Below are 13,011 nucleotides of genomic sequence, written 5' to 3' on the forward strand. Positions count from 1 at the left end.
CATCCACCTGCTTTTTTGGCTCGGGGGCAGTGATGACGGATGGGACAATTTTACATAATCATCTTATCTGATTTGGAGCTTATGAGCTGAAACCCAGAGAAATTACAAACCATAAATGTGAAAAGTCGCCTTATTCCAAAATACTCTGGGGATTTATCCACTTTGGGAAAAATGCTACAACAGAAGGTTTTCCACTCAGTTGCTCTAAAATAATGTTTATCGAGTCTGAAAAAGTGTTTGCTTTGTGGACCAAAGCATTTTCTTTCATAAAATACACTAATTTGGTTTCATTTACCCTTTCAATCATTTTGTGGAGGGGGAATTTCTTCTTAAGCTGCTTATAATGGAAGATTCACCTGTGCAGCCCAGAAAGACAAGGTGAGTGTCCCCGAATGCAACAGTGTAATATAAATTCCCTAAAATGACCTTTAAGAAGATGCAGCCATTCCCTTTTATAATATGGTGTGGTATAGATAATTGAGCTCCTTCATGCCTATACAGAGATGTGTCTCTGGCTCACTCACACATTAACCCTTTCTGTAAAATGTCTGAGGTCAGCCAGGTTAATGCAGTGCCTGTGCGACTCATGTCTGCCCTTTGAGGAGATTCACCATTAACCTGAAGTTCAGTTCACACTGCGCTGGAAGCATTTCTTTTCAGTGCTCCCTTTTCATTTCATCCATGGAAAACCCTGAGCGAAACCCAAAATGCTGCTTGATGATCGTGAGTCATGCAGTGGGGATTAATTATTGCTGATGTATATGTCTTGTAGTTGAGCACAAAATGCCAAGGGGAAGCTTTTTATAAACCGCATCCCTGTTCAAACCAGTTTGGTAGTTAACGTGTTTGTGGCCCAGACGCATGACTCTGTTATTGCCAAAACACTCTTTCCCAGGACTCACACAGCACTGTCAGGAAGGTTTCTATCATTTACCTTCATCAGCCTTGAGGGGAAAAGTTCCAGTAAAACATTTAACAAAGTGTCTCATGGTGTCCTTTCTTCTGCCCGGGGATAAATGTCTCAGGAGCAGAACGATGTAGTCCGGAAAAAAAAAGAAATGAAAGAAAGAAAAAAAAAACTGTGGAAAAAATATAAGACTGAGAATCCAAGGACAACATCGCTCTGGTAAACATTACAAATCATAAACTGAAGTAGATAAATGACAAGTTTCAAATTAGAAGTGCAGCAACAGGTTTTTACCCTGATGTGGGTGAATCTGAAAAGGAGAGATCAGCGGGACATAACTGAAAGAACAGACGAGCAAGTGATACGGCTCTGATGTCTGAATCTGCATGTATGCATAAATAATCCACCCACCACCGTCTCTGACAAACTGAACTGAACAGGCCGGTTTTAAATGAAACAAGATGTATTTTGAATTTTCTTTAAAAAACTCCTTTTTTGGCTAAATGAAAATTGCTGCAGGCATTTCCACAACAGCCTGAACACAGGCTGACATTTTGAACATCACTTCTACTACCAAAAAGACGAAGCATTTAAAAGATCATAATAATGTTTGGCTGCCGTCCAAGATAAATAATAAATTATATGTTCAGCAATCCAAACACAGACTCCTATTCATGCCTGATGTAAAGTCAAGTTTAAAACATATTCACATTTTAGAGAATGTTATTCATGTTTTCTTAATACATTATACATTATTTCATCCACCTCCAACAAAGAGCTTTTTTCACAATGTTAACTATTGTTACGCGTATTATGACTGCACATTGCTAATGTACATTTCTTGCTGTAAAATCTTTGTATTAACTGTTTGGGGCATATACTGTACTGTAGGCTATATGCATTTTACAGTAGTCAAAGAAGTAAAATAAATGAATAAAAAGGAACACTTCTTGTTTGCACATCATCCCTCCCTTTTTATACCACCATCATCTTATTATCTTTTTTTTTTTTTTTTTTTACTTTTGTTAACCACCATATGTCATTGTTTAATGCTAATTTGCGCAGGTTAGCATGCTAATGACAAATCTGACCTTACCTTACCATGACAAAGACTAAACCTTATAATCACTAGTTTGTTCGCATTGTAATTATGAAAATGTTAGCATTGTGATTCTACAGTATATGAGCCAACAAGAGGATTTGGGCCACATGTGATTTTTAAATCTTATAATTCTGAGGAAGATATTCTATAAAAAATATCTTTTGACATGTGGCCCCAAGTCATATTTTAAATGTTCAATTTTTTTTTTTTTTTAATGTTGGAAGAAAGAAAGAAAGAAAGAAAGAAAGAAAGAAAGAAAGAAAGAAAGAAAGAGCTATGGTGGGAAACAGTAACACGATATGAAGTAGATATATGTAAATGATAGACTAAGCTATAGTAACTTTATGAAAAAAGTAAATCATGGCTTGAATGCATTAGACGTCACAGACCGATGGGATTTAACGGTGCAAGCTGGTCCACAGGTTGTTGTTTTTGTTTCTCTAATAACAGGCTTCACCTTGCTTTATGCTTATCTGCCATAGCAGCTCCTGTGCAGTCTGATGGGCCGAGCATAACACGACCGCTGCCAAGGCTGTGGGTTTGATTACTACCAGGGACCACGTATGCCAAAAATGCATACACTCACAGCACAGTGAGGGTGAATGCATTTACCAAATGAACTATACGCTGCGTTAAAAGGATAGACTTCTGCCAAGAAAACACAAGAGGAAATTTACTCAGCCGTGACGGCCTCAATGCAAGGTCAGGATTCTCTGCCACTCGGAGGGCTGACATTCATTTGAATACCTTTGGCGGTGTGTGGTGGAGCTGGATGGATGAGGAGTGGCGTGTACTCAGACTCCTGATGCTGAGAGTTCAGTGACATCTTTTGAATGTTATGATGACCCCTGGAAATTGCACGCTACAAGAAGTGATGTTTTGAGAGAAAATACGCTTCAAACTTAACTTGTTGTGGTGAAAGCAATAAAACGAAGTACAGTGTGCCTTTTCTAACTCTGTATGTGAATATGCATGTGATAACACAAAGTGAAAAGAGACTCTCTCCAGAGAAGTGGTGCGTGTGTGGAAGTCTGAGAGAGAAGTATTGGCAGCGTGTTGACTGGCACACATGTTTTTTCTGTGTTTGTGCGTGTGTGTACTTCCTTTGTAATGATAACCCTCAGTGTCTCACCAGGCGGTCAGGCTACTCCTCTAAACCTCAGGGTCTCTGCCAGGCCTCGGAGCCCAGAGAGTATGGCCTGCAGCTGGGCCAGGGAGAGAGGAGCCTGAGCCTCTATTAGCTACTGAAGCAGCAACCCACATCCATAATAACGCAAGACAACCGACATATACAGTTTGTGTGTTTCTTCATATCAGGCAGGTTTCTACACAAACAGCAGCTGGAACATGCAGGTATAGTGCACCGGAAAAGATACTATCACAGCATGTTTACATTAAACTGTTCACTTATCTGGCAGAACTGGGGACCCTACACAATTCTGGGAGGGATGAACGTGATCTGTAAGAATGACAGCTCCATCTAGAGGTCAGTATAAGAAACTCCAGTTCTCTCTCTCAAAAATAAAACAATGGTGAAAAGCAAGTTGAAGTAGCTGACACTAGACAAAAGTCCCGCAGTTATTACTACTACTGTAAAACACACTGATTTGTTACCATTATGCATACTGTTATTTTGTAGTTATGTAGTTCAGGTACAGTGCATCATGTTTTATATGCCCAACAAATGTTTGTAACAATGAAAAATAATGTAAGCAGTGTTTTCATAGACAAAGACATAAGGCTTCCACTTACTACTTACCAATAAATTATAACAGACAAGGTAAAAATGTATCAAACTATAATTTGTTGTTTGTTCCATTAGATGAGGATCAATATACAGTACTGTCACAATGAAAGAGAAAAATCCTTATAATAAACTCAAGACGCAAGTTTTTCAAAGTAAAATACAGACGCACAAAAGTTCAGAGAGACGTATTTGCTTCTTTTTTTGTTGCAAAGGAGCTGAAACGTCTCATACAGTAGTTTAACAATTTCTCTGCTACATGATTTTCAGATAAACAGATAGCAAAAGTGCAGCATGACTACAAATATGGAACTCCTCAGTGCATAGATAATGTGGTTGTTTATTTACCTTTGGAAGGGAGTAAATGATACAGTCAGCCTAATGTAAAAAGATAGCAGCAATAAATGGCCAATGCCTGTTGGATGAAAAATTGACCTAACTCCCTACAAAGACATACATCTACTGATAAATTTGAATTCATAATCGGGGAGTGAATGTGTATCTAAATATGAGGTATTCAAGAACATGACAAAGTTCTGCAAAGGATTATTTGCAGAGGTGTAGTGTGGTCCCTGTGTCAGAGGCTGGTCAAAGTCTCTTCAGTGGACAGGACGTCCCTCTCAGGCCTTTCTCCTGTCCACGTCACCCACTGACCCGACCTGTGCACACGTCCTGGACCGAGCAGCAGATACAGGAAATTCAGACCTCGCTCTTTACTGTTTGTCTTTACCTGGGATACAGACAAAAAGGGAAACTGTCACTGCATGTATTTACAAAAAAGACTGAAAAAAATGAAAGTTTAACAGCCTGGCACTTTATACAGTAGTTGAAATCAGCTGTAACTTGGCTCTGTTATATTTAGAGCTGTAGAGAGATGCTGTATTTTTAGATTTTACTGCAAAAGTTTAAAGAGCTGAGCCACTTTGTTGAAGCAAACAGCACTGGAGGTGAACGGGATTTCAATGATGCAGAGAGGAGTGCAAACAAGCACACCCTCAAAACCTCCATAACCAGCATCTCTCTTGAGAAGCAGTGTCCTACATATTTGACAAAATCTCAGATCTCACTGTGGACAGTTCTCATTATTTTCTACTTTGGGCTGAAAATAGTTTGCTGTAAAAAAAAAAAGGAAAGAAAAAAAAGCTGACAGTGAGTTTTGTGGATTGTCATAAGTACCCCATTGTTTCTGGAGGGGCAGGTTTTATGATTTGGTGGAACTTAATCTTTTTCGCCTGCGGGGTTTGGATATCAAAATGAAACTGCTGCTTGTCCAGAGTGTCTCATTCACATGTGGCCCTCTCACCTTTGCTGGGGACAAACTTGAGCGAGTGGCTGAATATTCAAAAACGTGACACTCCCTCCTCTGGACCGTCATTCACAAACTCGTGGCCCAGTCCGTTGCCACACTTTCCACACAGAACCTGGGTACACAACAATCCATACAGTAGCTCACGTGAGTCATAACTTTACAAAACATATTCCTGTGATAAAAGTATTGATTTCTGATCATAAATAATGGTGCAGCGGTAACACAGTGATGGTACAGCCCTTTAAAATGAGCAATAGTACATTTATGAGATTACAACCAATGACCTTGAAGGCAGTGAGAGTCTCCATCATCTTGGTGACACTGTCCTCTCTGATGGTGTCGGTGAAAGCCGGCCAGGGAGACGAGTGGGCGAACTTGGACCGACTGGAGAACAGGGGATGGTTACACTTGGAGCACACATACATACCTGCAGGGGACATTTACTCATTAGTATACATCTGATGGGTTAGATGATGATAAAACAAGATAAAAAAATTAAATAAAACTGTGGCAAAAACAAAAATGTTTACCCTTATTTTTTCTTTTCTACTATATAATCTGTAACCGCATTGAATCAGCTAATCATGTTAAAAAACATGTCATGGTTAATCCTCCAGTCAGTGCCCCTGACCAAAGGCACTGGCTCATAATCTGGAGTTGGTCCCCGGGCGCTGCACCGCGGCTGCCCACTGCTCCTCAGGGATGGGTTAAATGCAGAGAAAGAATTTCACTGTACTAGCTGTATATGTGACTAATAAAGTACCTTTACCTTACCTTAGAGCATAATTAATTACAGTAATAATAATTCATTTTGATATGAAACCTTTTTTTTTTATTACTTCTGTGTTTTTAAGATAATCATTGAGCATACTTAAATAATATAAAATAAGAAGTAGGCTATCTATCAATCTGCTCTATTTTGCCCTTATCCCTTCACGTTTTTCCTCTGCATTCACAGTGAGATATTGCACATGTAGCTATGCCAATATTCATATTTCAAAAGCTGCTTTATACAAACCATATCGTAAGACTCCAAATAAAAACAAAACGGTCATTGTATCCTCCATAATCCAGACTAAAGGGAGGTTACATCACAACACTGCTGACTGAATAACAGTCAGCTGCTCACCTGGTTTGAAATGATCCTTGTAGATCTCACTCCCCAAAAACTGACAGAAAGACATAGTGAGGTGTCTCTGCAGACCGCAGGTGGACAGAATGATTCTTAATGTGTCGCGGTCTTTCTATCACAACAGCGATAGCAGGTGAGCGGACAGAGCAGATGGAAGTAGCGGCTGTTTCCTCCTCTCGTGTGAGGTGATCCCGGCTGCAGATTTACCCGGAGCTCCGCCCACTGCACTTATATCATCTTTACACTAGATGGCAGTGTCGGTCAACGAGCGCACAGGTGAGCACAGCGCAAGAATCACTTTTCTTATCAACAATCATGTTGACCAGTGCATTATGCGTTAATGTCATCAGTGCATGCATCTCTCACCACCATGGAGCCTCTGATGTGTCACAGTAGTGCTCTGTGCTTCATCATAGAAACTTCAATATGAATATATGGGGTCATTTCCTTGCAGTGGCGTCATTTGGGTATGGCGGTGTATGGCACTCGCCATACCTTGACTTTGGCAGAAAATGTTCGGAGCACTGGCACTTATAGATTTTAACCCCTGGCGTACCGGGACTTTATACGCGGCGTACCGGGACGGCGTACTGTGTCCTGTTGTAATTCTCTCTGACCGATTCGCGATAGTGTTGCCTCTTTCTCACTGAACACCATGCTGTCGCTCCTGCTCCTCTCTCCTCCTCTCTCTCTGTCTCACTGAGGGGCGGGGCTGCCCCGCGCCGTGCGCTGTGTCTGTGAGAGCGCGTGTACGAGTGCGCGCCGCTGCATCATAGATGTAACTCTGACTGTATAACTCCATGTGCTGCAGACGTGAATGTGGAGCGACTAAAACCTCCGTGAGTTATAAAGCCATCAACATGACTTCCCAGTGGTTCCTGCTAACAACTGAGCCTACCACTTATTCCACATGCTTAAATATGAGTCATATTTCAGTGTTTGTTTGGCTAAAACTAGCTACTTAGAGCACAGTAAAATGAAAGCTCTTATTTGAGAAACACTGTGAAGCTGCTGCAGTGATCTTGTTAAGAACAGGCTAATGACAGCTGTCTGTGGAGTGTGGAGGCTGTTTATCTTGTCACAAATCACAAAAACTTCTAAACAAGTCCCAAGCAAGCCCATCTCTAACATTAGGCTACCTGAATGTAGTGAATCACAGCAGCAACAGGAGGAATCACTCATTCAATTTAGTTGTGAAAATTTTAATTTGTTTCCAGATTAAATTTATTCTGATTTTGCTGTTAAACTTTGCTGTTCTTACTGTAGAAAGATGTGGCCTACTGTAGATTAGCAGTGAATAAACTCATGTTGGCAATAATTTGTTGACACAAAAGAAATGGCAATTTACAAATGGATTTTAACAAGAAAATACTTGTCAGTCAGGGTTCCCACGCGTCCTGGAAAAACCTGGAAAATGGTTATCCAGTCATGGAAAACACATGGAAATTGAGAAAAAGTGTCAAAGGTCCTGGAAAAGCTTGAGTTGTCCTGGGAAATTATTTATCACACTGTTACATCAGCTACCAGAGCTCTGTTTGACTTTTTCAGACCCACTAATGATTTATTTTCCAAAGATAAATAAGTTATATGAACCCTTGTGTGGGGTATTGTGAGTATCATCCAATCCATAGCATTGATAGTGATAATTGAGAAAGTTTCGTGATTTTGCTCTCAAATCACACCAGATTGCTGCATTTCAATTTACAATGCGCACAAATTTTCCGCCGGGGGGCTCTACCCACCCGGACCCCCCGGGGAGGGGTTGGTCCTTGCCATACCTTGTCTAAAACTGAAATGACGCCACTGTTTCCTTGAACAAACACTGGCAGCATTGTATGTTGTTTATACGCCCCTGCTGAAAGAAAGTTTCCTCTGCTCTCTGGTTATATCTGAATAACAGCACAGGATCGCTGTGTCAGGTCACTAGACAGAACTTTAACTTACGCTGCTAATACTCCAGCAAAACTAAAAAACAGACAAACAGCTGGTTTCAAATACAATGCTGCATACAAATAGAATTTCCTTATCATTATCATCATTATCTCCACCCAAGGTTATCTCTTCAACTGATTTTTACCTGTTGAATTTAGATTAAGTAATCTGTCTCAAATACCAAGATAAAGTCAAATCTCCTCATATTCTTTTTACTGAGGTTGAAATGCATTCGTTAAAGGGATATCCCTGCGTAAGTTTAACCCATGATCCAGCTTCTAGTTGTAGCAAATTTAGCAATGACTGCACTGCACCATAACAAACAGCGCAGTCTATTTCTCCATGTGCAAACCGTGATCAAAAAGCCACTCATAGCCACAAATAATGCTCAGAACAGCACCAAACTTCATCAACAGTACGAACAGGGTCCCAGCACATAAGGCATCAAACATCTGTTAGCTTTGCCTGGTTTCTATTGAAAAGAGACCAAAACACAACTCACCCACTCTCCTCCAGTTATACGTTATGCAGCAACTTTCTGCGTCCAGCACTGACAACACGTCCGAGGCTGACTGGCAGCACACATATTCGGTTTCAGCGGCCACTGGCAGGCGGTGACCACTGACCACTCGAACCCCCAGGCCCAGCACATAGATCTCCCTCTTTCACTTTTCTCCTCCATTTCCTTCAGCTCGTCTTCAGTAGGCTAAACTCGGTCTCAAACTGATAGGGGCGTCCATCGAAATAAAACCAGTCGTCGTTGTTCTCAAACTGCATAAACTCAGCCGTCCCTTCTGTTATGTCACACAGGCAGTCTCTTCCGGCAACAAACGTCATCCTGATCTCGCGTTTTGTGACGTTGGGTCTAATCTCGCGCTTGTTTACGTGATTTTCTCCCGGAAATATCTAAAGTTAGAAATGCCCAATTCTGTTAATTTCCCTGTGAACACTCAATAATAACTTTTATAAACTGATAACGTTAGGCAAGTTACATAGGAACTTTGACTGCAGGACGCGGGAAGTTGCTGCATAACGTATAACTGGAGGAGAGTGGGTGAGTTACGTTTTGGTCTCTCTCGGTGTGACGGTGCGTTGGACCATGGGTTAAATTTACGCCGGAATATGTATAGCCTTAAGGCAAAAAGAAGACATGGAACACATATTTATCAGGGGGGCTGACAAAATAAGACAAAATATACTTTTTCAGTCTCATCTTGCAATAACGCATAAATGAACTCATGGTTATTCGTGCACAGATTCTTGGCAGAGAGAAAATGAGTGAATCACAGTACGATTATTCCCAACACATAGCCTACACTGTGAGGAGAAAGTTGCTGCATGATTGCACAGACAGACACTTGACAAAAACTGTGAATTTCTATTAGTGTTCAGCCGTCATGTCAGATAAATGAAGTGTGAGGCAAGCATCAAGACATCAAAGACTTTAACATCACCGAAATAGATTTATTTTATTGATTAAATATTTTGTAAAATAAATATACTTTTCATGAGTTCAGATATGTCCATCTTTCGGTCCATCATAGGTTTTATTAATCCTTCATTCATACTTGCAGTAGTGCTTGAGTGCCTCAGGCAGCTCCAGCCAGTCAATGGCCATCCTGTGGACAATGTGCTTCTGGATGGCCTTCCTGCACAACGTCTGCAAGGACGAGACTGGAGCAGCAGAAAGAGAGAAAAGAAAAGGACTGTAGATTAGCAGAAGAAAGGTAATAAAGAGAAATAATGGTATAAATTATGGACCACTGAACAAGCATGGCCCTTTGAGCCAGAGCCTTGGTATGTTAAAATGTCTTGCTGGAAAGTCAATCATATGACCACAAGTGACCACAAATGACTACAAAGAGATATAAAGCAAAGAAAGTGACACAAAGAAATTATGGCCTAGAAAGAGCCAAAAATGAGTGCAAAAACACACAACCTGAGTACAAAGACACAACTACAGAGAGATGTAAAACAAACTGAAATGCCAAAATTAGGCAAAAATAACAATTATAGAGCCACAAGACTGTCAAAGACATCCAGAAGAACCATGAAGAGATTTAAAACAACTACAGATGTCGTTGTTTTTGTGTCTCTAATTGTCTGAGAATTTTGAGATTTGAGATTCACCTGCCAAACATAAATTATATTTATAGCTGTTTTGTGTCTGTCTGTCTGTGCCCAGGGGCCTATTGTCTCATAATCCACCCATAATTAAGGTAGTCCCCCCTGACACTCACATCCATACTCCACCTGGACAATTCGGACACATTTAGTTGCAGCAAAGACGTCCACCACTGCGTAGAGGGGCTCGATGGTGGGGATCCCCTTCGCAGAGGCTCCCATGTCCTCACCATTGATGACAATATGCATATCAGCCAGGTCCCTCCCCTTAGGCACATACAGTACTCCTATCCTGCTGCGTCTGGCTGTTGGAGGCAGCGCGTTGGTCTTGTACAAGTCGTCCAATATATGGCTGAAGCGTCCAGGCCGGCTTCTACCGACCAGTTTGTCTCTGGGGATCCGAATGTTCTCAATATACAAGTGAGTGTCAGTGAAGAAAGTCTTTGGATTGATGCTGTTGCCTCTGTTCCTCTCACCTCCAGCTCCATCTTCAACGTCCCCTTGTCCGAGCCTCTGACCCCCGGCAGGTTCTCCCTCACCGGCCTCTTGGACCGCAGGATCCTCTATGACCTTGTTGTGGTTGCGAGTGATGGCGAAGACCCAGCTGTCTCCTTGGTCCGTCAGGTCTGGGATGGAGTATTCAGGTACCACTTCTAAGCTCATGGGATCCTTGGCGGTCAGGCCGACCCGCAGGTGTCCACACCAGCCCAGCTCCTTGTCCTCAATCTCTATGAGAAAGATCTCCCCAGGCTTCAGAGGCTGTTTGCTGAAACACACCCCATTGGCAAAACTCTCCACCCGGGTGGCCTGGGTTCCTGAGTGGTCCAGTTGGACGTTGGCGCCATGAATGGGGTGGAATTCCAAAAATTCATCAGAAATTGGCTCCATCTTCACGTTCAAACAGTCACTCTGATGCAGGGAAGAGAAATGGTCGTGAAAAAAAGAGCTTCCCGGTTGGTCAGAATTGCAAAAAAAAAAAAAGGCACAACAAAGAAACTTACAAAAATTTACCGATTGAACAGTCACGCACCGGTCTCTGACTTATTGACCAACACGTGGTCATTGTAGAGACACAACCCCTTGAAACAAACGCGACAAGAGTCCCGGCTCTGCCTATCTGTGGACCACTCAGGGAAGCTTCTGGTAGAGGGCTATTTTTGAACCGCTGCATGTCAACAGATGGGAAGGTATCTGTGTGAGTTGCAGGGGAGAAGTGGGGGGTTGACCACACATGCCAACAGTCACTCACACACACACACATACACACATACACACCAGAAGTGCTCAGAGATTTGGTTTGGGTTAGTGGGAGCAGTGAACCCCCCTGGGCCCAAGCACTCATTTAATCTCACGAACCCATGTACTGAACTAATGCAGCATAATTATCATAATGCCATATGCCAGGGAGATATGTTAAACAGCAGGCCTTTCATAGCTGCACTCTAAATATAGTCCGTGCAAATATAGCCGGGATTTCATTCTTATGTAAATCAGCAATTAATTGAATATACCAGGATATATGTCTCTGGAGATTTATTGTGATAATGGGGTTATAGTATATCACAATGTGAAAAAGAATTATATTTTAAAAGGGAGAGTTTTATAGCTTAAAGGCCCCGTGCACACTACGTCACAAAGCTCATATCACTGCAGGCTAAAGGTAGCAGGTATTGAATTGGTAAATTAGAGGCTAATCAAACAGTTTGTCACGCAACTGGTGTAATTTTATGTGTACATAAGGCAATATCTTACAGACTGTCGGGAAGAGATAACAGGTCAGGATAAAGTTATTACATAAGGTTAAGTAATGTTGGTCAATGTTATCTATTATTAGCTTATGTTAGGAAACCAACCTGTGTAATCGGCATTGCTATCTCACTAGCATTAGCATGAACTTCAGTTGATCTCTCACAGGAGTGATTCGTGACACTGCCAAAGCAATGTGCTTGTGATCAGAAGTCATATAACCAAAAAGCTCTGTTAAGAAAAAAGTTGCATGATTTGTAAAAGTAAAGGCATCCTATGGGCTTTGAGGAAATGTCAACAACTGAAATAAAAAGGCACACAAATCTGACAGCTCTCTATTTACAGAGTGATTTCATGGGATGAGTCAAGCACTGATTAAATACTAAGTGTTTTTTATTACTATTTAAATAAGTACCTACAGACAATGAAACAGGTAAGATTGAAGGTTATGGGGTCATTGGGTATTGTAGGGCAGAGGGTAAATTATAATAGGTTATAATATTACTGTAAGTATGAATATATTCTGGGTACCTGCAAGGAAACAAAAGTAGTAAAAAAAAAAAAAGTAAAAGTAAAAAAAAAAAAAGTATATTTAAGAAGTAAAGATTAAGTTCATTTAACAACATGTTACTATCGTGCACTTGGTTCCCCTGAACAGCCTTGGGTATGAATGCTTTTGATTTTTTTTAATTTTATGATGATGATTTGAATGATTAAAAAAAAAAATCATATCATGAGTGAACAACGGAACAACCGGAGGTCGTCGTCTGTGAGGAGTCAGCAAAGACATAGTGCATCTAAAGAGCAACCCTGGTCTTGCTGTCTGACATGAGGCGGGCTGCTGGCTGACATGTACTTCAGCCTCCTCAGTGTCCATTATAACAATGTGGTGTCAGAAGAGGAGCTCTGTGGGCGGGAGGGAGGAGTGGACGGATGTTGCACAACCTCCAGGGGTTTGAGGCACAGCACAGGTCTGCTTCCAGCTGACCAGATGTGCTGACAGATGCTGGTCTCT

General features: G+C 41.4%; 2 protein-coding genes across 3 annotated transcripts; both read right to left on the reverse strand.

The window, feature by feature from the left end:
- Nucleotides 1-4,233: 4,233 nt before the first annotated feature.
- On the reverse strand, nucleotides 4,234-6,410 carry msrb1b (methionine sulfoxide reductase B1b). Its single transcript, XM_085760831.1, has 4 exons — nucleotides 6,192-6,410; nucleotides 5,347-5,489; nucleotides 5,057-5,174; nucleotides 4,234-4,483 (listed from the first exon to the last, which is right to left on the reverse strand). Exons 1-4 carry the CDS (start codon nucleotides 6,244-6,246, stop codon nucleotides 4,467-4,469), a joined length of 333 nt encoding a protein of 110 aa, XP_085616957.1. The 5' UTR covers nucleotides 6,247-6,410; the 3' UTR covers nucleotides 4,234-4,466.
- A 3,162-nt stretch (nucleotides 6,411-9,572) lies between these two features.
- neurl2 (neuralized E3 ubiquitin protein ligase 2) lies at nucleotides 9,573-11,500 on the reverse strand. Of its 2 annotated transcripts, none has more exons than XM_085761679.1 (3): nucleotides 11,252-11,500; nucleotides 10,367-11,159; nucleotides 9,573-9,800 (listed from the first exon to the last, which is right to left on the reverse strand). In XM_085761679.1, exons 2-3 carry the CDS (start codon nucleotides 11,136-11,138, stop codon nucleotides 9,685-9,687), a joined length of 888 nt encoding a protein of 295 aa, XP_085617805.1. In that variant the 5' UTR covers nucleotides 11,139-11,159; nucleotides 11,252-11,500; the 3' UTR covers nucleotides 9,573-9,684. The 2 variants fall into 2 exon arrangements, with proteins under 2 accessions (XP_085617805.1, XP_085617804.1); XM_085761678.1 differs by having other exon boundaries at nucleotides 11,262-11,499.
- Nucleotides 11,501-13,011: the final 1,511 nt, after the last annotated feature.

Source organism: Trachurus japonicus, chromosome 19 (assembly GCF_045865225.1).
Source record: "Trachurus japonicus isolate A0001 chromosome 19, Traja_1.0".
Lineage (NCBI taxonomy): Eukaryota > Metazoa > Chordata > Actinopteri > Carangiformes > Carangidae > Trachurus > Trachurus japonicus.